Source organism: Siphateles boraxobius, unplaced genomic scaffold, assembly GCF_051911475.1.
Source record: "Siphateles boraxobius isolate OS27281-9 unplaced genomic scaffold, OSU_SipBor_1 111, whole genome shotgun sequence".
NCBI lineage: Eukaryota > Metazoa > Chordata > Actinopteri > Cypriniformes > Leuciscidae > Siphateles > Siphateles boraxobius.
The window spans coordinates 1346276-1372807 of record NW_027508713.1 but is presented as its reverse complement, the minus strand read 5'-3'; the positions used below and the strand labels follow the sequence as shown (position 1 = coordinate 1372807).

The window sequence follows — 26532 nt, the reverse complement described above, 5'->3', positions numbered from 1 at the left end:
AGAGTCATATGGAATCATTCATATGATTTATTTCTACACAGTAAATAATGTTCTAGAGACATTGTAGTTTTATATTTTTTCCTAATAAAAATAAAATAACATTCTGTAACAATTCTAGGTGTTTTGTAACATCCTTGATCCTACAGGAATTAGTCAATTACAGGCCGATCTCCAATCTACCTTTTCTGTCAAAGATACTAGAAAAGGCAGTATCCTCACAACTATGCTCCTTTTTAGAAAGAAATGGTATCTGCGAGGATTTCCAGTCAGGATTTAGACCGTATCATAGTACTGAGACAGCTCTCACAGTCACAAATGATTTGCTCTTATCATCCAATCGTGGTTGTATCTCTGTATTAGTGTTACTCGATCTTAGTGCTGCATTTGACACTATGGACCACAACATTCTTTTCAATAGACTCGAAAATTATGTTGGCATTAGTGGAATTGCATTAGCATGGTTTAAATCATACTTCAGACTGTTATCAGTTTGTAGCAGTAAATGAAGAGATGTCTTATCGATCACAAGTTCAGTATGGAGTACCACAAGGCTCAGTACTAGGACCGTTCCTGTTCCCTTATGCTGTTGTACATGCTACCCTTGGGAGATAATTAGGAAGCATGGCATTAGTTTTCACTGTTATGCTAACGATACTCAGCTCTATGTTTCATCAAGCCTTGACGAAACTTACCAATTCACCAAATTAACGGAATGCATAGCCAGGGCCGGATTAAGAGTTCAGAGGCCCCTGGGCACAATGTCTTGTAGGCCCCCCCTTAGGCAGATCAAATGTATATTTTGTCCAAGGACATTTTAATATGGCATTTACAGTTTACTGACTTAAAAGGAACCTTGTTGTACTATGCTGGAGTAAAGTTCATAAATGGTCGTTCTTTCCCATAGGAATTTGTAAAACTATATTGCGTGGACCTCTGTGCCTCTAGGGGGTTTCGGGGGCATGCTCCCCCGCAAGAAAATTTTGTACATTTTAAGGTTAAATGCATCAATCTCGTGCTCTTTGAGAGATCAAAATTAAGAGCTTCAACCCATGAACTGCTCGTTGAACAAAGAAAAAGCATTGATTTGTACCAGGAAAATAAAGAGGGCTCAAACATCTTTAGTTATGAGAGTTTCAGTCTACATTACATTATCAATGGTGTTTTAGGATGCCAAACAATTATTATAATAATGTAATAATGATTTATATAATTATTCCTATGACGTAAAATCCATATAGCCTATAAATGTACTATATAAATGAAAATGAATATTTAAAAAGTATATTTTAATCTACATTACACTATAATACAGGAAAATTAAAATACTGTTGTCCTAATTTCTTCACTTGCAAGAAATAAACCCTTGAGCTTTTATTTAGGAGAAAACACAAGATAACCATGCTGATCGCGTGAGCAAAGAGCGCACTTTTCTTTAAATCACGCAACACAAACAGGATGCCTATTCTTAAAGTCTTGTGCTGTTTTATAAAGGCACAAAGCCATATCATGGTTTGGATTTAAGTTTGTTGGCAAAATATAACGCTAGAGACCATTATGTTACGTAAGGTTATACATTTTACATCTCATATGTGTTGGGAAAAGGGAGAAGAGAGAGTTCGGCAAAAGGCGGATTCGAACTCGGGTCGAGCGCATCAAAAGCTGCTCTCTTGCACTTCAAGCGCTACGACCTGCGCCACTGTAGCTATTCCGTGAACGGCGTCTTTTTGCTAAAAAGACAGGCACTTAGTGCAAATATACGCTCCCTTATCTAAAATATTTGTTTTCTTCCCACTTGGGCCACAAGTGCACATGGCGAACTTGCAATGAATAGCCTACATTTTATCAGACCGGCCCTCGCGGCTTCAAAACACTACCGGCCCACCGGGGAAACTCCAGACTCTCCCGATTGCCACTCCGCCCCTGGTGCCCAGGGCCCCTTAGATGTCGTGGGCCCCTGTGCAAGCGCCCAGTTGCCCTAATGGTTAATCCGGCCCTGTGCATAGCTGATTTAAAAATTGGATAACTAGAGATTCTAATTATTGGACAAAAAACCTCCTCACGTAATAACCTAGAATACAGTCTAACACTTAATGGCTGCTCTGTCAAGTCCTCGTCGTCGGTTAGGAACCTTGGTGTGCTCTTTGATACCAATATTTCGTTTGAAAGTCATGTTTCTAGTATCTGTAAAACCGCATTCTTCCATCTTAAAAATATGTCTAAATTACGTCATATGCTCTCGATGACAAATGCGGAACAATTAGTTCATGCGTTCATGACATCAAGGCTAGATTATTGTAATGCTCTTATGGGGGGTTGCCCTGCACGCTTAATAAACTAACTACAGCTGGTCCAAAACCAAGCGGCAACCTCCCTGTCTCTCTCTTGAAACCAACACGGAAGTGAATTAAACTGGAATTCATCGCCTGGCCGCTTGAGGCTGGCAGCAAAAGCGAGTCAAATCTGTATCTCCCCCATGTTAAAATGCCCAACTTTACCGCAGAAACAAATATGTTTACAGCCTGGTGTCTTAAGTTGTTTTGGTCTATACAGCTAATTTTGCCCTTCATGACAACAGTGAGGGGGGTGATTTTTTTTTTAGAACTCATCCGTTTAAATTTTATTAAGCCTTAAAATGCTGCATAATCAAGGGCGTGGCCACTTGAGTGACAGGTGGATTGGCGCTGCTGTCACTAGCCGTTTGTCTGCTCTCTGTTAGCCGTCATGACACCTCAGCTGCTGAACTTGCCATCTCTGCCGTTTTTGTAAATTTTTTCGGGATTATTTCATACGATTTAATACACGCCTTATACCTTCGCCCACGCCGTTGGATTCCGTCATTGTTGAGTATCGAAAGACCAGCGCTGTTCTTCAGTTGTTTTCCTCTGTGAAAATGCACTCATGGATGTCTAACAATATCGTTGCTTTTTGGAGTTCAGATTTAAAAACGGCTAAGATATAGAGGTCACACTTGTTCTGCGGTACCGTTGATTTTACGGAACAGATAGACTATAATATGCTTATTTAACTTTTTAGTGTTCAATAAAAAGTACCGTGAGATTAAATCCTCCAGGTGTCAGTGCTTTCTCTCCGTCCCTTAAATGAGCGCGGATTTCTACTGCATTACTTGAACTTCTTAGGTAATATCTATCAGAATTTAAAATGGACTGAATAAAGCTCTCTACGAAATTGACGTGCGATGCCGCTCTGACTGACATGTATGCACCTGAATCACTGTCACACACACACACGCTCAGAGCAAATATTGTAAGTTACTGCATGAGAATAATTATGCATCACAATACACAGTCTCACGGTTAGTTATGTCTTTTAACTATTATAGTATTTCAAAGGGCAAAAACATGAACTTGAACTGTTGGCTTTAGGTCTTCTACTTAAAGTCAGCTGTCACTTTAGCGCGAGGCCATTAGCATATTAGCTCCTTAGCCTGAGCAAACTCGATCATGTCGAGCTAGGCGGGCGTAGTTTCAGCATCCAGGCTCCTCAACTCCACCCACGTCCCGCCTTTTTGCCCATTTTCATTTATCCGGGACTGGCGCACTGTGACACGCTTCCAAGATGGCGACGGCTGACGCCGCCCACTTTAGGCTTCAAAAACGCTCTTCAGAAACCTACGGGTGACGTCATGGACACTACGTACTAGGGGTGGAGCCGAACCCGAATACGGTATTCGGAAAGGCACAAATAACGTGTTTTTTACGAATACTTATTTCGAACAAATACTTTAGAAAATATTTGTATTCGGGAACAAGAAAAACTTTATATCAAAAAGCTGCGTTTCCTCACGAGACCGCAGTGCGCGAGTGAGTGAGTGACGTTCAGGAAGAGGTGACTGACACAGGCTGCTCCACACAGCAACAGAGAGGGCTCGGCTGAGCGAAAAAACACTTAACTGCATTACTATTTTTGTTGAATAGATTTTTGTACCTTAACTGGGTTCCGGAGGCAGTTTATAACTTTCGGGAAGTGGAGTTTGATCGGGAGATTATTTCATTACGCTGCATTTTTGACGTCTGCAGCCGGGTGCTCTCATGTTCGCTCTGTTTACGTAGCTCTGTTAGCTCCGTAATTATTTGTTTTTAATACATGGCTTGGTTGAATTCTAATGTAGAATGCGGTCTGTTATTTCCATGGTTATTTCTTAATAACAGACCGCTGCTAAGTATAACACACCGTTGCCACGAAAAACCGAGCGTTGCCATGGATTCTAAACGTAGAGACGGAACGGACTATTTTTTTAGCGGAAGCAATACAATCGTTTTTAAATCAATAAACTCCTTTTTAAATCAATATTTTGAGTCAAATTATTGATTTATTTGGTAGGTAGCCATGTAGTAAGCGGGATAATGTATAGCGAGGTGGTTGTTATAGCGAATACAAACCCTTCAGGCTGATGCAAGATCCCTCCGCTTAGCGTCAGGCTCATAATCAACCGCCTCGCTATACATTATCCCTTACTTATTCTGTCTGTTCAGCGTCCTCCAACAAGGACGGGGGGTAGTGGGATTCATAATGTTCACAATGGTATTTTATTAGTTGTTGGTTTAACCATGGATGAGGTAATGGCTGTTATGTTATTTTCTTTTCAATGACGTTCCTTGGTACATGTTCATTGCTGGATTTATATAATTAAAGAATACTTACACTATAACGTAAATTAGAAGTGTAACGCAAAAAAACTAGATTTTTACGCCTATTTTGGATTTTACTCGAATACAAATACAAATACTTTTCCCCCTCAACAAATACAAATACAGATACAAATACCGGCTGCTTTGCACACCCCTACTACGTACATATTTTTTTACAGTCTATGTCCAAAACACAGCAGCTAGAGTTCTTATTAGGAAGTATGACCACATCAGCCCGGTTCTGTTAACACTGCATTGACTCCCTATTAAATATCGTATAATTTTTTAAATATTGCTGATAACTTAAATGATTTAGCTCCCCAGTACTTGAGCGAGCTCTTAACGGATTATACTCCTTCACGTCTATTGCGATCTCAAAATTCCGGCCAGTTGATAATACCTAGAATATCAAAATCAACTGCTGGCGGTAGATCCTTTTCCTATTTAGCACCAAAACTCTGGAACAGTCTTCCTAACATTATCCGGGAAGCAGACACAGTCTGTCAGTTTAAATCTAGACTAAAAACACATCTCTTTGACCTAGCAAACACATAACACTTTATAAACTTCTATAATAAAATGTTAGGCTGCATAGATTAGGTCATCCGGAAACGGGAACACTCACCATAAATCCTGATGTATTCGTTAAATCATAAGAAGAATGGCGTCTATGCTAATATTTGTCTCTCTGTTTATCCAGAGGTTTACCACAGTCCGCCGAATCCAGGCCATATCCAGATCTGATGAAGGACCTGCGCCTGGACACGATGAAAACGCAGTCCTGAAATAGTCAAAATAGTTCCGGTTCACATGGCTATGTGGAAGCGATAAATAATTCTGTTTTTTAAATTTTTTAGGCCGGGCAAGTAATTTTTTAGGTCAATTTAAGGTCAATTATTTGAAGAAAGTCTACACGCCTGCGCACATATATATTCAAAAGCGCATACCTATAGACTAAACACGTAATACGCATGTACACGCCGTCAGCGTTTTCACAGGTTTGTGTTTTTGAAGTTTGCGCAGAGATAAAAAAAAAAAAGTTGCACCTTGGAACCTATTTCAAGGTTTGCGTTCTCGAGCTGTTGTGCAAATGAACGGACGGAGCGTGTTAAGGGTTTTCTGTTAGTACGGTGTCGTGTTAGCGGCCCCTAAGTTAATAACAAATGATCTTTGAAACGGAAGTGAATCAATCAAAACTAACTTTAGCTGGACAATAACTTTATTCTAGAGCTGCTGTAAAGCTAAGACAATCTCTGTTACTTTAATTTCCTATTATCACTGTAAAGCTGCTTGGAAACGGTCCATTTTGTTAAATAAGTGAATATATATAAACAAAGGTGACTTGACTTGAATAGGTGTTTTTTATTATTTTTTATTAATGATTACATGTTAAAGCTATGATGATTCTGGAGCAGCGTGTTTCTTCTGGTGAGTCTGAAAACCCCATTTAAAAGAGAATCTCTCGCCACAGATGGAGCAGCAGTAAGGTTTCTCTCCTGTATGCCATCGCTCATGGACCTTCAGGTCACCTGATCGAGTGAAATTCTTGCCACATTGTGAGCATTTAAAAGGTTTTTCTCCTGTATGAATTCTCTGGTGCATTTGTAAGCCACTTGAATTAGTAAAACCCTTCCCACAATCACCACAGTGATACGGTTTTTCTCCAGTGTGAACTCTCTGATGAACTTTGAAATGAAATGGACTAGCAAAGCTCTTCCCGCAGAAGGAGCACAGGTACGGTTTCTCTCCGGTGTGAATCCTCTCATGGGTTTTCCGGTGAGTCGAATGATAGAAACGTTTCTCACAGTGTGAACACTGATATGGTCTGTTATCAGAATGTATTATTTGGTGTAACTTCAGAGAAGTTGAGTTTGTAAAGGTTTTCTCACATTTACTGCACTGATACGGCCTTTCACTGATGTGTGTGAGTAAATGTTTCTTCAGACTGGTTCCGCATGTGAAGCTCATCTCGCAGAGGGGACAATTGTATGGGCTCTCATTGGTGTGTATGAGTAGATGGTTGTTCAGATGGGATCCCTGGTTGAAGCTCTTCTCGCAGAGGGGACAATTATATGGCCTCTCATTGCTGTGAATGCGTAGATGGCTCTTCAGATGGGGCCTCTGGTTGAAGCTCTTCTCACATTGAGGGCACTGGTACGGCTTTTCACCAGTGTGGATTCTCTTATGCATTAAAAGATTTTGGTTGGTGCGGAAATACTTGTCACACTCGCTGCAGTGGAAAGTCTTTTCACTGTGTGTCTTTATATGAGCTCTCATATTATAAAGAGTGGTGAAAAAATCCTTCCCGCACTGTTCACAGCAAAACTCCTTCTTCACGCTGTGCTCTTTTGAATGAAGTCTCTTCTCTTTTGAGGTAGAAAAGCTGATGTCACATATCTTACAGGTGAAGTCTTTCTGTTTTGTGTGTTTTCTCTCACGTATCGCTAAATTACCTTGTTTTCTGAATGTTTTTCCACAGGAGAATCTGTTCACTGTCAGTCGCTGTTTAGATGAAGAGGCAGTTTCTCCATCAGAAGATGAACCAGCGTTGTCATCTGAAAGGAACATAATGTGCATTAAATATGTAACTTTTTCTATAACTTCTATGGCTGAATGATCAGTCAAAATAAAATTGTATAAAACAATCTAGGACAATAAATGAAGTGGGCACCATCCAGTCTGTGCTAACTAACAAACCCCACTGTTGTAAACAATGAACCCTTGTAAGATTCCACTTAGGATGTCAACGATGAGCAGTTTGTAAAAGATGGACTGGTTTGGAGAGGGCACAGCTTGAGCCCTATGAGGAAAACACCAAGGATTGTTCAACTGCATAATTCTATATCATGTCTAAAACCTATATATGTGACTATTATGCTTAGATCATATAATTCATGCAATTGTTATAACTATTGAGTAGTTGACTGAAAGTGTTTTTTGTTTCCTAACAGAATGATTGTCTGCTCATAATTTAAAAGATGACCTGAATGAAATCTCTGTAAAATGTACTCTCTGCTAAGAGCGGTAAAGTTAAGAGACCATGTAATTTATGTGAGGGGAGGAGAAATAGCCACCTCTGAACCAAAGACGATATCAAATTGGTCAGAACCTTTCAAAGAGGCTGGACGGACACCTAAAGTTAATAGCAAATGTCAGACAGACCGCAGATCAAGATTTTGGAGATGAAAATGGGTTAAGAACGAACTGCTTTATTCAAGCCATCTAACTACTCTCGTCTCACTTACTTTTCTTCCTTTAATTTAATTTAATTTCCTTTCTTTTCTGTCAAAGTCTCGTGAGTTAAGTTTAACCATACAGTCCGCGCGAAACATCCACCAACACACCAATGTGATTGGTTGCCCAAGACATCAATCCAGACACAATGAGACCACCAGCCAATCAATGAACCTGAGAAATCCCCTCTCCAGTAAGGACCAGGAAGGGAATCCCCATTCAAAGGAGACAAACATCAAACACAAATAATACCCCCGCATTCTCGCTGAACTGGTGCATAGATAGAAAATGTATAACCCCACCAAAGAAGGAAAGGAGGGTTAAATTAATGATTGATGGTTCTTTATTGCTAGAAACTTGGGATTTCATCATCTTACTCTTACTCTACGCATGTCAGAGGTTCTGGGTTCGAATCTTCCCTCGTATAGGTTTTTTTCCCCATTCATACCAATGTGTTTATCAGAGATTGTATATCAAGAGCAGGGACATTTTTGCATTTTATTTTGTGATTTCACTGGAACGAATAGAGAGTCTCCACAACTGGACTGAAGTGCACGACAAATAACAGCAACAACGAGTACTTAGCATGAGTTGACTAATCAACTAGAGTTGACTCAGGGTTCCTGCACACTTTTTAAAGTCAAATTTAAGGCTTTTTAAAACCTGAAGAAATCAAAATTAATACAGTACATTAGGGGTGTGCAATATTGACAAAAATATATCTCAATATTTTCAACGTTTTGTTGATAATAATAAGATGATATTTTACTGTGTTTTTGTGCTGGTGCAATGGCCGGTATAGGCCTGTTGTTGATAGCTGACTCACGAAGATATTCATATTTTTCATATTCTATGCAGTGGTAAGTTCACAGCAGTGACAGAAATTAATTTTTTAATTAAGGGGCAATATTTGCCACCAGAGTTATGAATCAACTTTTATGTCAAACACTAACATTCAAATTATACAGTAATTATACTTATTTATACAATAATATTTAATTATACAATAATTATACAGCACCACTGTTACCAGTCAAATTAATTCAGTCAATCAAAATCCATCTTTGCAGTGCAGAGGTGACACAGAAGCAGCATTAATATATTTACACTTCATTTACAATTGCATAAATGCACTAAAATGTAAGACCTTTCATAAGTAAAAATAAGACTTTATAAGACTTTTATGGCCTTATATTTTATAAATCTAATTTAAGACTTTTTAAGAATCCGCGGGAACCCTGTGACTAGCAGATTTGTTATAGATATCATTTTGTTTTAGTCTAGATATACACTATATTGCCAAAAGTATTGGGACACCCCTCTAAATCATTAAATTAAGGTGTTCCAATCACTTCCATGGCCACTTGCAGACGACTACTACAAATATTTGTGAAAAAATGAGTCGCTCTCAGGAGCTCAGTGAATTGAAGCGACGTGCCGTGATAGGTTGTGAAGGCCTCCTTCCCTTTACCTCTGTACTGATAAAATGTTGTTGGGATAATTCCGATTCACGTGGCTACGCGAAAGCGATAAAAATTCTCAGAGCCACCAGACACTGTTTTATGCAAATGAGCGGCCAGGTCGCATTAAAGAATTTTCTGTTAGAACGGTGTCGTGTTAGCGGCCCCTAAGTTAATAACTAATGATCGTTGCGACGGAAGTGAATCAATCAAAAACTAACTTTAGCTGGACAATAACTTTATTCTAGAGCTGCTGTAAAGCCAAAACAATCTCTGTTACTTTAATTTCGTATTATCTCTAAAGCTGCTTTGAAACAGTCCATATTGTTAAAAGCGCTATATAAATGAAGATCGAAAACCATGTATAAGCACTTTATGCATGCGGCGCAGTGGCAATCTAGCCTAATGTAAACAATCCCCACATGGAGAAGCAGCATGGCGGAAGGAGGAACGCTGCCCCTTTACGATTTATCCCCCTTCTAAAAGTCAGGGCTGCCAAGACTCACACAATCAACACTTTTCACCTGCTCTCACGCTAGGGTTGGGCGGTATTACGGTAATATCGTATACCGCGGGGTCTTAAAATAGCAACTGTATCAGTTTCAATACCGTCATTACCGCCACTTATATAAATATCATTTATTCAATGCCTAAAAATGCTTATGTAGTTATCATCAAGTGACAGTGTGGAGGAGAAAGAGAGAGAGAGAGAGAGAGAGAGAGAGAGAAGGGAGAGGTGGTAAATACTGACGAGGCAATTTGTAAATGTTGCAATAAAAAAGGTGACCGCGAGAGATGGAAACACCTCTAACCTAATGTCGCATCTCCGAAACAACCACCCCCTCACTGCTGCGAGGATGCATTTTGCCCCGAGTTCATTAAATAAGCGCATTAGTTTATATTTGTTAAAATATTATAATGTTTTTTTTTTTTACGTTGATAATGAAAACTGAAGAGCACGAGTAAGATGGGATGCATCGGGAGTCAGACATTGACCACTTAATTAAGTTTCATTTTGTAAAAGGCCTTTCTTTAAAGTGAATTTCGTTTTGTATAAATTGTATCTTAATTGTAATATTTTTTTTATCAACCAATTGCCTGGATTTAATAAATAAGAATCAAATAAAGCAGACAACATAATCATGACATGATCGTGCGCTGGCGTGCCGCGGTCACTTGCATTGAAATCTCATCATAAATTAACCGAAACTCAGTGTATGTCTCACAGACATGACAGATAGGCCTATATCTAAATAAAGCTTGAAATTTCATTAAACGAAACAATTCAAAACGAAAAGAAATAGGCCACTCGCTGATTATTTAATCCATGATGTGCATTTCTCTCTATGCGCGTTCATACGGAAATGGCGATCATCAAATTCATTAAACGAAACTATTCCAAACGAAAAGAAATAGGCTAGCCTACTCTCTGATTATGTAATCCATGATGTGCATTTCTCTCTATCGTTCACTATGGAGATGGCGATTCGTCAATTTCTTTAAACGAAACAATTCAAAAGGAAAAGAAATATAGGCAGCATACTCTCTGATTAATCCAGGATGTGCATTTCTCTCTATAGGCGCGTTCACTACGTTGATATCAATCGTCAATTTCTTTAAACGAAACAATTCAAAACGAAAAGAAAGGGCTAGCCTATACCTTCTGATTATGTAATCCATGATTTGCATTTCTCTCTATATATGCGCGTTCCCTAGGTGATGGCGATCGTCAACTTATTCTTTGCAGCAGACACTGACAGAAAAGTTGTATTAATAAAAATCAATGGACGCGTGTCACCAGATTTACAAATGCACTTGTTGCTTGTTAATTTAATTTAAATTAATTAGTAAAATGAATACTTTAATTGTCATAATTAAAATAATTCAATATTATTAAGTGTCCCGTTTTTGCTCATTTATAAATAGTATTTATATCTACCACCCCCTCAGCACCTGGGTTAAAAAATTATTTGGCGCCACCATATTATAACGGCCCACGTATTAAAAATAGTCGAGTCTAAATAGGGCTCCGGCTCATATTACATTTAATGCCGTCAGCCGGGATCAGACACAACGTGCACGGGTTGGCCTTGATTTTTATTTTTTTTTGCCCGATCTGGTATTCAGTTTCTGAACGGTGTAGGCACAAGCCAACAGTTTGGTGACGATGTCTGAGCCTTATGTCATCATTTTTAATTAGTCACGGTAATACCGTATACCCCGGTAAAATAGGGAGGTGGTTTGACGGTATCAAAATTGGGATACCGCCCAAGCCTATCTCACGCAGAGAGAAAATGCGGAGCAATGAGGACACTGACACCGACAGACTAGACAGAGCAGGATACTTTTGGTATGAAACAAATTCTCAGCTCTCAGGAGTCCATTTTATTACGAAATTCAGACAATAAATACCGTTTTGGTGCTTGTAAATGTGACGTGACAGATCGCTGTAGCGCCATCATTTCAAGTAAACCGATCATCTGTTACTTTTTATTTAAAGATACAGTACAACTTACCGAAAGGTATATATGCCTCATACATAATATCGACAAATCAGTGTTTTTCAACCACGGAAAGAGGTCAATAAAACTGCAGGAGAACAATATTGTCATAGAACGTTACATTTACCACAGGAAAGCCATTTAATGACCAGCATGTTAGTTGACTAGAAAAAAATAGCTATAGAGAGGAGTAGTTTGCTAAATATGTGCACTATATTACTTATTTATTATATTTTTACTTGTGTCATTACATAATTGTTATTATAATAACTGTATTATATTTAATTTGTTATTTTTAACCTTAATAATACCAGCTGATAGGGCTCTCTGTATGTTTACAGCATTATGTGATAAATATTTTTTCTTGAGAAAAATTAACATGTAGGCTATCTGCTGTAGCCTACCTAATATTTATCCAAATGAGTCAATATTGAATCAAGATTGAAATCGAATCAAGAATTGAACTGAAATTGTGAAAATTGTGTTAACCCTCTGGGGTCAGGAAACGCGCCGGCGCTTTTTGCTCGATTTTTTTCACATAGCAGCAAAATAGACTTAAAATACTCTGTCATTTTTGGTCATACAGACTTATGAAATATAAAAAAATAAACTGTTGAATATGTACTTTTTTACGTGTTCACTTACAATAGAAATAAAACATTGTGCTTTTGTAAAATAAAGAAAATAAACAGGGTGTGCTTTCTGTCTCTCTGTCTCCGTTAACCTTTTTTCTGGAGCACGTCTCTAAACTTAAACAAAACTCAGCGAATACTATTCACACAAGCATGAGCAATACATCTTTATAATCATTTAAGTTTGTACTTTTAAAATATCTAATTCAAAACTAAAATAAATATTCTCTGTTTATGTAATCTATAAAAAAAGAGAGAGGTGTCAGCCGATCTCATTATCGTTCACTCAGCTCATTATTCTGCTAATGTGACACGCCCACGGAGAGCGCGCGGTATTCAAACGCAAATGATCTAAGGCAAGCCATTCAAACATGCCAACGTCCACCAGCTGGTTTATAGTACACATCATGTTTAATAAAAACTTGTACTTTACCTCGTCTTGCTACCTGTGAGGAGAATTATTTAGTAAGTCATTTATTCTTAAGTGCTTTGTTCTAATCGCGATATTGAATAGTGTCTGTAAACTGCAAAAAGACTGTTTAAATATGAATTGCGTGTCTGTGTGTAGGCTAAATGATGAATGAACGGCACAGGCGCACGCGCGTTGTTTACTTCAGTTATACAGCGCGTGTCTGTGCCGTTCATTCACTCTCGCACCTACATTAGTATACGTTATTTTTACATGAACACATCCAAACTATATTGCTATAGCCTACTAAGATGAGTAAAAATAGACTGAAATATGTTGACATAGAATGTCTGTATAAGCAACAAACTGCAAATTAACATGTATATGCTAATATATCATGCACAATATGTTATAGACTAAATATGAATGTTTAGACAAGATTTTGTGATTAGTTTTGGATAGATTATAAAGTTTTGACTGTAAAAAAAGACTACTGTCACATTAAATAGTTAAACTTTTGTTCACCAATTTCTGCTCATAGTTAAATATACTATAGTATGGGATGTTTTGTCAAAAATAAAGTAGGTATATTGAATTATCAACTAAGATGTTATTATAGTGTTTGTTCCAATATTCAAACTAATGAATCCTTACCTTTTTTAACACGTATGATAAAATGTATACTTTTTACAAAGAAAGAATACACTTGAAATATTGTTAAAATTTTAATTGTTGTTGTAATTGTAACCTATTTGTAATTGGTAACAATTTCTAATTGTAAAATATGTATATATAGATAATTTCTTTTGTCCTTGCATTCTTTGGGATCCAGTGACACACCTGTGTGAAAGGCTAATTAATATGCAGCTCATTATGTATGTGGCACATTATCCGGCCTTTGTCTTCTCAGGTGTGAACACGCCTCCATGCATATTGCCTTTCCAAACAAAAGGTGTCTTATAAAATTTAAATCAATGTATTGTTTTGTGTAAATGAATAGGCAGGATGATTTTAAGATCATTTTGAAGCAAAAACTCTAGGCAACAACGTCCATTAGTCAAAAGTCTTGTGGACACATATTTAGTATGTGTTTTGTGGCCTTATTTCAGACACTTTAAGTTATAGTTTTTTCAATAACCATGCATAAAGAATATTCTCTCAAAAATGCAAACATGTACATACATTTTGCTCACATATTATGGTAGCCCTGTTTGTGCTAAATAGAGTGTAATTACACCTTTGCTATTAATATGTTTATAAGCAACTGAAAAAAGAACAAATGTCAGGGCATGTCAAAACATCTCAAGGACCCCAAAAACACCCTGGACCCCAGAGGGTTAAGCAATAATACAAACAGTAGCCTACCAGTTATTGTACCATGTAAACATTGTAACATTTGTCACCAAACTTAATAAAATTCTGTTTAGTAACCAAATGTTTTGACAATCACAATTACACCTATTGTGATGCAAGTTGTTTTTTTACATCCCCCAATCCATCCGTTTCTCCTGTGCAATTAAAATATCGTGATAAAAGCTCAATCAATTAATCGCAGCATGAAAATTTGATACCGGCAAATGCCTAATCAGCTATTAATGGTGATTAATGGTGGATAATTTCACGTGCTTCCGTGTCACAGTAACTGTTATCAGATCTGTTGAACATGCAGCTTCTGTCCATCTGTGTCAAGACATTTTAGAAATCCTGACCGGACGATGTTTTTCTGCCAGGATAAAGAGTATGTAGGGTCACCCAATATACATACAGTTAGGGTGAAATTAAATGACTTAAACACAGGGATGCAAACACAAGTATGGTCAAAAAAGAGAGAGGTAATCGAAGCCCTCGCCCCGCGGCAAATATCTAGATACATTTCCACAAACCCCTGCCATCCACGGTCCACCCTACTAGGCACATAGAGTAAAATGAAATAAATAAGTAATGTTGAAAAGAATGATACTTTGAAACTAAACCGCCAGTAGGTGGTGCCAGGCGACTATCTTAATTAGCGAGTCATTGAGTCATTCATTCAAATGGTTTGTTCAAACGGCTGATTTATTCAGAATGAGGCAGTTTATGAATGGGTAATTGAATCTTTGACTCAACCGCTAAACGCTGAATCATTAAGTAATGAAACATGGCTGAGAGTTCCTATGGTTCTGCAGTGATCTTTGTTTGGAACTATTTTCGCTGCTGAAACAGAACAAAAACAGTCATTGCGTCTAAAATGTAAGTGACTTAATTTTAACTATTTGTTTATTGGACTTATGAAATCAGTGTCTCCGTTTAAATCGTGATGGTAGCTATTCAGGAAAACAGGACTCTGGTCATGTAAATAACCGCGCGAGCCTTAACAGCGCAACTGTGTTACCATCAGTAGGCTTACATTAGGTAGGCCTATATTATCAACTATAGGCTATCAATCGCCACTTACATTAAATGAAATAAAATCAGAATCATCCTCGCGATTTCGGTGATTCCATAGTTATTTTTTATTTTATTTTTTTGATATTGAAAATTGTTTTAAATCAGGGCATTTGTCCGGTGTGGCAAGTACAATCCTCTTCACTTGTCCTTTAAAAAAAAACCACACGTGTCCCGGACAAGCATTAATGTCGAGCCCTGATATGTTTTCCTTGATTGGTTTTCCCTGAAGAGAATTAGGTTGCTGAAAACGAAAGAAAGAGTGTCGCACATTTATTGCGTTTTACCGTGATGAGAGATCCGTGTCTTTGTTAATGATTTATCTGTCATCCACCCTCGATTAATTGGAATGTTATGTTTTTATTACTTGGCGCGCCGGACCCGCGGATTGAGACCCGCGCAGCACTATCGGCAAACTATTGGTTTGAGAATGGAATGGCCTGTGTTGTGCCCGAATTTCGACTAACAGAACAGTCACAGTGGAAAAAGTTTTTCTGAGCATGTGACTGTCTGTCCGAGTTTTGTCGAGACCCGGAGGCGGCACAAAATTTGACGGAGGCGGCCGCCTAATTGTCTATGCAGGAAAAACCCTGCACAACATATTACCTACACAATTGAAATAGGCCTAGTTGAAATGTTTAATAAATTACATGACTATTAGATTATATAACATTATAAACCAAAAATATCCTTACCTCCAGCGCCGAACGCCGAAGAAATTTGTTGCACTGGCAGACACCATAGACCAGTGGTTCTCAACTCCTGTCCTCGGGACCCGCTGCTCTGCACATTTTGTATGTCTCTCTTATCTGACACACTCAGTTCAGATCAAGAAGTCTCTCCTAACGAGCTGGTGATCTGAATCAGGTGTGTTAAATAAGGAGACATAAAAAATGTGCAGAGCAGTGGGTCCCGAGGACTGGAGTTGAGAACCTCTGCCATAGACAGTAAAATATACGCAGCAAGAAAAAACACTAGTGGTTCACGCCTGCGCGCATACTACTGTTTTGGCGCGCTGTGTTCTGATTTGCTTATTTCCTACTTACTTGTTTGGTGGAAGCAATCCAGAATTACTGTTGGTGATATTATAATCAGTCCCTCTCGGCCCTATTTTACACACAGGTGCGGCTCACAAATTGCCGTTCTCAGTGTCTTAAATTGGCAGAATTCGCTACAAATGCTGCTCCACATGAATTTAGGTCAGAACATACATAATATTTCTACAATTGAATACTAATTCTGTTACTTCAGCATATCTGGTCATAAAAGAAAGAAACATACCTGGAAGAACAAAGTCATCATCATCATCATTAACATCATCATTCTGATCTTCATCATCATCCTCCTCCTCATGGCTCTGTTGTTGTTCCTCTGCTGTGGTTTCTTCTCCTCGTCTCTCTATCAGGTTCCTGCAGTCCTCCAGTTTGACGGAGCACATCTTCATCTGCTGTTCTCCAGCGTTACAGTCAGAGGTTTGATCAGCGGATCCATGATCCTGAGCGTCAGTATAACACAGTAAAGTGAGGCTGAGCTCTGAGTCCTGTGTGTCTCTGGGTCTCTGATCTCTGACACTCCAGAGCGAATCCTGAGCTTCTGTCCCATCATCCTCACCCTTAATCCCAACATAGTCAATCTCATCCTCCTCATGGCTCTGTTGTTGTTCCTCTGCTGTAGTTTCTTCTTCTCGTCTCTCTATCAGGTTGCTGCAGTCCTCCAGTTTGACGGAGCACATCTTCATCTGCTGTTCTCCAACGTTACAGTCAGAGGTTTGATCAGCGGATCCATGATCCTGAGCGTCACTATAACACAGTAAAGTGAGGCTGAGCTCTGAGTCCTGTGTGTCTCTGGATCTCCAGACTGAATCCTGAGCTTCTGTCCCATCCATCACACACACTGAAACCTTCTCCAGATCCTGACAAACACATCATAGATCAACACAAATAAACAACAACCTGTTGATATTAGCCTCATTACTGAGGCGTAAAGGCTGATTTATACTTCTGCATCGGACCTACGCCGGAGCCTCTACGCTATAGACTACACGTTGGTTTTCATTTATACTTCTGCGTCGTTGTCCGCATTGATGCGCAATTACACATGCAGAGGGAACATGTGAAACCCGAGGGAGGGGTTCTAGCAGACCAATCACAGCGCTTGCGTCCGCGTAGAATTTACGCGTTGTTACATTTTTGGAGAGGTGCACGTCAGGGTACGCGCGCTACACAAAGCCTACGACGTAGCTACACCATGAGTTCGACGCAGAAGTATAAATTGGGCTTAAGAAGTGAGAAGCTAACAAAACTTTGGTTTGATTGAGCTGTAGGATGAAATGATGAGCTGCTCAAACCTCTCTGTTGAGTTTGTCTCCTCTTTCTCTCAGCTTTGCCTCCAGTGACGCCACCTCTTTCTTCAGCTGACAGATTTCAGTGATGAAATCCTCAATATCCAGCATGGACAGATCTGTTCCTACTGATTTACAGCAGATCACATCCATCTGTGCTCTCATGGTCAACATCTGAAGACAAACACAACATCATTATGACAAGACGCATTTATAATGAGAACTGAGAATATTACTGAGAATATTCAGAAATATTTATTTCAGATGTAAAAGTCTTTAGGAGCATTTGTGTTTAGTTTCAGTATTAAGCCAGCACAGAGCAGGAATATAATCAAATATTATTTGACATTATGCAGAACTCATAATATATTAAGATATTAAACATGATATTGTCAGATTTCTACTCATTTCACCCAAAAACGTGAAAATTTTAAAAGTATCTAGCATTTAAAATTAACCATTGTGTTGGTATAGTAACTGTTTAATACAAATGGTCGGTAAAACATGTGGACATTGGTTACTGTAGCAAAACCATGGTTATTTTTCAGAAGCTAATTAAGTGGGCGAGAAGAAGCGTCATTTAAGTTAATTAAAAACTAGAGACAGACAAATAACAAGCAAACAGCTCAAATACATAAATATTATAAAACAGATTTAACTCACCGTCTAAATGGTCCAGTCTTTCTTTCTTCAGTGGTTTTGCGGTAACGTTAGACTAAAGAATGGCACAGCGCCTCCACAGTACGAGCGATGGATATGGAAGAGGAGGAGGAGGTCCGGCTGGTTAGAAGAGACGAATAGTGTCATATTTTTAAGTGACAATTGAGTTAAAAAACATCGATAAACAGATGTTAGTCAGTCAGCCGGTAAAGCAAAATGATCGTTAATTTTTGAATTACGCTAGTTCGCGGCTTTCTGTAGAAGACAGGAGAAAGCGCGCGCAGATATCAGAGGCGCACAGCAAGGAACATAATATGTTCCTGACGCTTTCTCTTTTAAATAAATGCTTTCCTTAATTTTCTGTTGATCTATGAATCCTGAAAAAACACTGCATGTCAGTTTCCACACTTCATTAAGCAGCACAAACATTTTCAACTGTGATAAGCAAATTCTTGAGCAGCAAATCAGCATACTAGACTTATTTCGGAAGGTTCATGTGACACTGAAGACTGTTACAGCCAATAAAATTCAGATTTTACAGAAATTACATTTGAATATTCAAATAGAAAACAGCGATTTTTGAATTGGAGTAATTCTACAGCAGAACACAGGAACGAAGAAACCTCACACACTCCCTGAGACAAACGGAGAGAGATAACACAGTAAACATGCATTTTTAATTGCATTACACTGGTTACTGGTAATAAAATACAGGCTTGACTCCCATTGCATGTTAATACAAACAGTATTTGAGGCGCTACTTTAAGTTGATTTGTGAACGAGACATTTCAAGATTCACACCTGAGTAAATAAAGTTGCAAATGCCAAAAACTGACAGTGTGACCTTAGAACATGTTACTGTACTTGTAGTGTATTATTTCATATCCATATCTGGATCATTTCTGCTTTCTGTAACAAAGTGACTGAAGGGAAATATGACTCACTTCTTGTTATTCAGTAAAATAACTGCTAAAAGAATTAGGCCTCTTCATTCTGTTAGTGTGATTAAATGCCCCATAAACACTTCAATCCAACATCAGAAACTGATCTGCACATTACAGTGAATTTAAAGTTGTCACAAAGAAACAGATTTTAATCCAGAGGATTCATTTCTACACAGTTAAAAATGTTCAAGAACAGGGGCATCCAATCCTGCTCCTGGAGGTCCAACGTCCTGCACAGTTCAGCTCCAACACACTTGCCTGGAAGTTTCTAGTGAGTCTGAAGACCTTTGCTGTGTTCTAAATCACCCCCTATACTCTCATTCACTATTCCCTATAGTCCACTTGAAAGAGTGAATGAAAACAAGTGGGTGAATTCGGACACTGAGTGCGCTGGAAGGGCTGCTGCTTTTGCATAATTTGTGCTGCTTAATAATCATTTGAAACTGGCAGCTCCAGTAGTAAAATAAATTTTTTAAATCTTGAACTATGTATTAATCTTATTTAAACAATTTAATATTTAATTAATAAGTAATTTATACCTGTATGATATTACGCTGTAGCCACATTGGACCAGCGGTTTGGAAAATGGATAGATGGATGATTGAGCTGCGGGCGCCATCTTCTGGATAGATGCAGAAATTAATTCAGCGCGACCATCACAGTGCATTATGGGTATTCTCTAACCGATGAGTGTACATCAGTTGTACACTGTCATTGCAGTGCATTGTGGGATTGAATGAGCTCGATAACGTCCACTATGGTTTTAGACACCACTATAACTGTTTGTCTCTTCAAATATTTCACTATTTTAGGGTATATGCAGATTTCAGACTCAGCTCTTGATTAGCTGGTTCAGGTGTGTTTAATTATGGTTGGAGCTAAACTCTGCAGGACAGTTTGGGCACCCCTGTTCTAGACACATTCAATTTAAATATTAATTTCAATTTATTTATAAAGCACAATTAAAACAAACTGCCATTGACCAATGTGCTGTACAAAATGAATAACCAGTAAATAAAATACAGATAAAGACACAAGTAAACAACAAAGCTTATAAAGACCAATTTAACTCATGAATTATAAGCCAGATCAAATAAAATTTTTGCAGTTCTGATTTGAACAGGTAAACTGTTCCAAAGTCTCGGTGTGGATGCGGAAAATACCTGGTCACCCCTAGACTTTAGTCTGGTTTGAGGGACCACTTAGAGCCTCTGATTAGCAGACCCAAGCGCTCTCCCTGGTTGATAGTCAATCAACAGATCAGAGAGGTATTGGGGTGCTAAACCATGCAAAGATTTAAAAACCAAAAAAAGCACTTTAAAATCAATTCTGAGGCGAATGGGCAACCAATGTAGAGACCGTAGAATAGGGGTGATATCTTCAGGCTTACGAGCTCCCGTTAAAACTCTGGCAGCTGCAATTTGACCCATCTGACGGCGGTTTAAATAAAATGCACTAATCCCCAAATAGATTGAGTTGCAATAGTCAAGCTTTGTGGTGATAAAAGCATGGATAACTCTTTCAAAATTATTAAAAGAGAGAAAGGACTTTGTTTTTACAAGGTCATGTAATTGACTTCACAACTTGGTTAACATGTCTATCCAGGTTTAATGCACTGTCCACTAAAACACCCAGATTTAAGGTGCTAAGACACCTAGATTTCAGTTTGGTATCCTTTGGACATTCTAGTTTTAGGTTTTTTACAACCATGAAATAATGTCCTTGTAACACTGAAAGATGTTTTTTTTTACACAACCTAAAGAAAATTACATTGATGAAGCTATGATGATTCTGGAGAAGCATGTTTCTTCTGGTGAGTCCGAAAACCCCATTTAAAAGCGAATCTCTCGCCACAGATGGAGCAGCGGTAAGGTTTCTCTCCTGTATGCCATCGCTCATGGACCTTCATGGCACTTGATCGAGCAAAAGTCTTGTCACATTGTGAGCATTTAAAAGGTTTTTCTCCTGTATGAATTCTCTGGTGCATTTGTAAGCCACTTGAATTAGTAAAACCCTTCCCACAATCACTACAGTGATACGGTTTTTCTCCAGTGTGAACTCTCTGATGAACTTTGAAATAAAATGGACTAGCAAAGCTCTTCCCACAGAAGGAGCACAGGTACGGTTTCTCTCCGGTGTGAATCCTCTCATGGGTTTTCCGGTGAGTCGAATGATAGAAACGTTTCTCACAGTGTGAACACTGATATGGTCTGTTATCAGAATGTATTTTTTGGTGTAATTTCAGAGAAGTTGATTTTGTAAAGGTTTTCTCACATTTACTGCACTGATACGGCCTTTCACTGGTGTGTGTGAGTAAATGTTTCTTCAGACTGGTTCCGCATGTGAAGCTCATCTCGCAGAGGGGACAATTGTATGGGCTCTCATTGGTGTGTATGAGTAGATGGTTGTTCAGATGGGATCCCTGGTTGAAGCTCTTCTCGCAGAGGGGGCACCGATGCGGCCTCTCATTGCTGTGAATGAGTAGATGTTTCTTCAGATTGGATCCCTGGTTGAAGCTCTTCTCACAGAGTGTGCACTTGTACGGCCTCTCATTGCTGTGAATGCGTAGATGGCTCTTCAGATGGGGCCTCTGGTTGAAGCTCCTCTCACATTGAGGGCACTGGTACGGCTTTTCACCAGTGTGGATTCTCTTATGCATTAAAAGATTTTGGTTGGTGCGGAAATACTTGTCACACTCGCTGCAGTGGAAAGTCTTTTCACTGTGTGTCTTTATATGAGCTCTCATACTATAAAGAGTGGTGAAAAAATCCTTCCCGCACTGTTCACAGCAAAACTCCTTCTTCACGCTGTGCTCTTTTGAATGAAGTCTCTTCTCTTTTGAGGTAGAAAAGCTGATGTCACATATCTTACAGGTGAAGTCTTTCTGTTCTGTGTGTTTTCTCTCACGTATCGCTAAATTACCTTGTTTTCTGAATGTTTTTCCACAGGAGAATCTGTTCACTGTCAGTCGCTGTTTAGATGAAGAGGCAGTTTCTCCATCAGAAGATGAACCAGCGTTGTCGTCTGAAAGGAAAATGATAGGCATTAAATATGTAACTTTTTCTATAACTTTTAAGGCTGATTGATCAGTCAAAATAAAATTCTGTAGGATCTGAGAGCAGATCGGACAGAGATGATTAGTTCAAACTGGACAATCTAGGACAATAAATGAAGTGGACACCATCCAGTCTGAGCTAACTAACGAAACCCCACCGCTGTAAACAATGAACCCGTGTAAGATTCAACTTAAGATGTCAACTTTGGGCAAGACGGTAAAAGATGTATTGGTTTGGAGAGGGCACAGCTTGAGCCCAGCGAGGAAAACACCAAGGGTTGTTGCACCAATTCTCGATTAGCAATGTCACCTCGTTTATTCATCTAGATTTTGGTGGATAGACCAGGTTAGTGTAATACTGACAAGCTATGGCATAATTTGTACCTTACACTTCTAGAAAGCATCAGCCTATAGACACACAAATGCAGTGGTAATTTCTAGTTAGTCTCCTCTGTACTGGACCTTAAATGCTATTCTGTTGCTGAAGCTGTGGCTCTGTAGCTTAAATGTTAAAATGCTTTATTATTACTAATAGCTTACATATTATTCTATTGCTGGAGCTCTGTAATTTAATTGTTATAATTACATGGCTTGGTTGAATACTAATATTGAATGCGGTCTGTTATTTCTTGATAACAGACCACTGCTAAGTATAACACACCATTGCCATGAAAAACAGAGCATTGCCATGGACACAGTTCTGTTCATTCTGGAGCAATACAATCGTTTTTAAATCAATAAACTCCTTTATATATCCGGAGATCGGCCGGTTACGCTATTACCTTATTCCAAACCGGACTATGCGTGAACTCTAAAATGGCCGCCGTTACCCACAATGCAGCGTTCCATGCCGTCTACGCCCGAGCTCTATAAGACGACAAGTTTTATTCATATCAGATACACATTGTGTAATTACCTATAAATTTTACCCTATTCTTCTCCCAGTTCACCGGCCACTTAATTTCATGTATTTCGTGAGAAGTGGATTAATTGACGTGTTGTAAATCCAACAGATCCGATCCTCTGAACTGTGAAACAAACTAACATGGCGCATACAGCTCAAATAACGCGATCGTTATAAAGGTGTTTAAACAACAAAACACATCCACTTGCACATATTTAACAAGCAATGACGCGTCACCATGGAAACATTAAAGTGACAAGTTCTAAATAACGGTCACCTTGAAAAACTCATGCTGGGGGGTCAGTTAGAATATTTTAAACTTACGTGTGAAAGGGTTAAGAGCAAAAGCATGTTTGCATTTTATTTTGTGATTTCACTGGAACGAATAGAGAGTCTCCACAACAGGACTGAAGCGTACGTCTGTGCTCAAATAACAGCGGAAACGAGCACTCGCGATGAGTTGACTAATCAACTAGAGTTGACTAGCAGAATAGTTATAAATATAATTTTGTTATAGTCTAGATATACACTATATTGCCAAAAGTATTGGGACACCCCTCCAAATCATTGAATTCAGGTGTTCCGATCACTTCCATGGCCACAGTTGTATCAAATCAAGCACCTAGGCATAAAGAGGCTTCTTCAAACATTTGTGAAAGAATGGGTCGCTCTCAGGAGCTTAGTGAATTCAAGCGTTGTACCTTGATAGTCCATTCGTGAAATTTCCTCACTACTAAATATTCCACAGTCAACTGTTAGTGGTATTATAACAAAGTGGAACTAATTTGGAACAGCAGCAACTCAGCAACGAAGTGGTAGGCCATGTAAAATCACAGAGCGGGGTCAGCACATGCTGAGGCGCAGAGTGCGCAGTTAGGGTGATATTAAATGACTAAAACCGTGATATAAGATTTTGGCCATATTGCCGATCTCTAAGTCATTCGTTCCCTGTGTAACTTGTCCACAAACCTGCTATCGTTTGGTCCCTGCACAAGGTGTCGCTGTGGCCTCAAAGCTTCAGCATTGCCAATCTGAACTCGATTGCTGTCTGTGGTAAAACACGCCCCCCCTCATATCCATACAGATAAAGAAATGTAGAAATAAATAATGTGGAAATAAATAAATGTAGACATAAATACATAAATAAATGTAAAAAAATTAATTCCCTTTGAGCTAAATTGACCTGTTTCCCTTACAATCGAAATGAATGATAAATTGAATTTTTTTGAAAATTTGTGATATGTGTTAGTGCGGTTAACTTTTCAGGCTGCGATTTAAATAAATACAAAGTCTGATGTCATATTTTACACACATGTGCAGCTAACAAATTGCCGTTTTCAGTGTCTTAAATTGGCACAATTCACTGCAAATGCTGCTCCACATGAATTTAAGTCAGAACATACATAATTTTTCTACAATTTAATACTAATTAAGTTATTTCAGCATATCTGGTCATAAAAGAAAAAAACATACCTGCAGGAACAAAGTCATCATCATCAGCAACATCATTCTGATCTTCATCATCATCAACATCATCATTATTCTGATCTGCATCATCATCATCCTCCTCCTCATGTCTCTGTTGTTGTTCCTCTGCTGTGGTTTCTTCTCCTCGTCTCTCTATCAGGTTCCTGCAGTCCTCCAGTTTGACGGAGCACATCTTCATCTGCTGTTCTCCAGCGTTACAGTCAGAGGTTTGATCAGCGGATCCATGATCCTGAGCGTCAGTATAACACAGTAAAGTGAGGCTGAGCTCTGAGTCCTGTGTGTCTCTGGATCTCCAGACTGAATCCTGAGCTTCTGTCCCATCAGTCACACACACTGAAACCTTCTCCAGATCCTGACAAACAAATCATAGATCAACACAAATAAACAACAACCTGTTGATAATAGCCTCATTACTCAGCAGTTATCTCTAGTGGTTATATTGGTGATTTGTTTGCATATTTTGCTGCTGTCTTGATTTGAGATAAGCATAAAAAGTAAGAAGCTAACACAACTTTGGTTTGATTGAGCTGAAGGAAGAAATGATGAGCTGCTCAAACCTCTCTGTTGGGTTTGTCTCCTCTTTCTCTCAGCTTTGCCTCCAGTGACGCCACCTCTTTCTTCAGCTGACAGATTTCAGTGATGAAATCCTCAATATCCAGCATGGACAGATCCGTTCCTACTGATTTACAGCAGATCACATCCATCTGTGCTGTCATGGTCAACATCTGAAGACAAACACATTATCATTATTACAAGAAGAATTTGAAATGAACTGACACCGATTTAAACTCAAAATAGCCTATGTTGGATAATATTCAGAATTATTAATTTCAGATAAAGGAGCATTTATGTTTAGTTTCAGTATTGAGCCAGCACTGTACAAGAATATTATCAAATGGTATATGACATTATTGCATGTATATGCTAACTCATATTAAGGTATTAAACATGATATTGTCAGATTTCTACTCATTTCACCCGAAACCGTGAAAACTTTAAAAGCATCTAGCATTGAAAATTAACCATTGTGTAGGTATAGTAACTGTTTAATACAAATATCATGTTTAAAATATTCACTCATTCATATCATGAGGACATTTATAATGGTTACTGTTGCAAAACCATGGTTATTTTTCATAAGTGGCCGAGGAAAAGCTTAAACAAAGTTCATTAAAAACTAGAAACAGACAAAAAACAAGCAAACACATAAATAATGTAAAACAGATTAAACTCACCATCTGAATGCTCGTCTTTCTTTCTTCGGTGGTTTTGCCGTCTGGTAGACTAAAGAATGTCACAGCGCCTCCTACAGTACGAGCGAGTTAGAAGACAAGGAGGAGGTCCAGCTGGTTAGAAGCGACGACTACAATCATATTTGTACGAGACAATTAAATAAAAACATCGATAAATGAATGTTAGTCAGTAAGCCGGTAAATCAAAATGGCCGTTAATATTTGAATCACGCGAGTTCGCGCTTTCTGTAAAAGACAGGAGAAAGCGCGCGCAGATAAGAGGCGCAGTGTAAAGGAAGATACTCGCGCTTTGTGTTTGAAATAAATGCTGTTTTCCACTTTCTGTTGATCTGTAAATCCTGAAAAAAACACTGTTTGTCATATTCCACACTTCATTAAGAAGCACAAGAATTTTCAACTGTGATAAGCAAATTCTTGAACAGCTAATCAGCATCTATTTCTGAAGGTTCCTGTGACACTGAAGACTTGAGTAAAAGCCAATAAAATGGAGATTTGACTGAAAATACATTTGAATATTCAAATAGAAAACAGTGATTTAACAGTAATATTTCAGAGTATTATCGTTTTTGCTGTTTATT

General features: G+C 38.6%; 2 protein-coding genes across 4 annotated transcripts; both read right to left on the bottom strand.

Annotated features, from left to right (window-relative positions):
• Positions 1–5987: 5987 nt before the first annotated feature.
• On the bottom strand, positions 5988–19008 carry LOC143706105 (uncharacterized). Of its 2 annotated transcripts, XM_077197693.1 has the most exons (5): positions 18314–18649; positions 17657–17824; positions 16591–17221; positions 7103–7204; positions 5988–7015 (listed from the first exon to the last, which is right to left on the bottom strand). In XM_077197693.1, the coding sequence occupies exons 2-5, from the start codon at positions 17822–17824 to the stop codon at positions 6045–6047; spliced, it is 1872 nt and encodes a 623-aa protein (XP_077053808.1). In that variant the 5' UTR covers positions 18314–18649; the 3' UTR covers positions 5988–6044. The 2 variants fall into 2 exon arrangements, with proteins under 2 accessions (XP_077053808.1, XP_077053798.1); XM_077197683.1 differs by having other exon boundaries at positions 5988–7204; positions 18314–19008.
• Positions 18969–26019, bottom strand: LOC143706134 (uncharacterized). 2 transcript variants are annotated; one of them, XM_077197771.1, is made up of 5 exons: positions 25937–26019; positions 25259–25426; positions 24687–25053; positions 22177–22278; positions 18969–22089 (listed from the first exon to the last, which is right to left on the bottom strand). In XM_077197771.1, exons 1-5 carry the CDS (start codon positions 25937–25939, stop codon positions 21035–21037), a joined length of 1695 nt encoding a protein of 564 aa, XP_077053886.1. In that variant the 5' UTR covers positions 25940–26019; the 3' UTR covers positions 18969–21034. The 2 variants fall into 2 exon arrangements, with proteins under 2 accessions (XP_077053886.1, XP_077053880.1); XM_077197765.1 differs by having other exon boundaries at positions 18969–22278; positions 25937–26013.
• Positions 26020–26532: the final 513 nt, after the last annotated feature.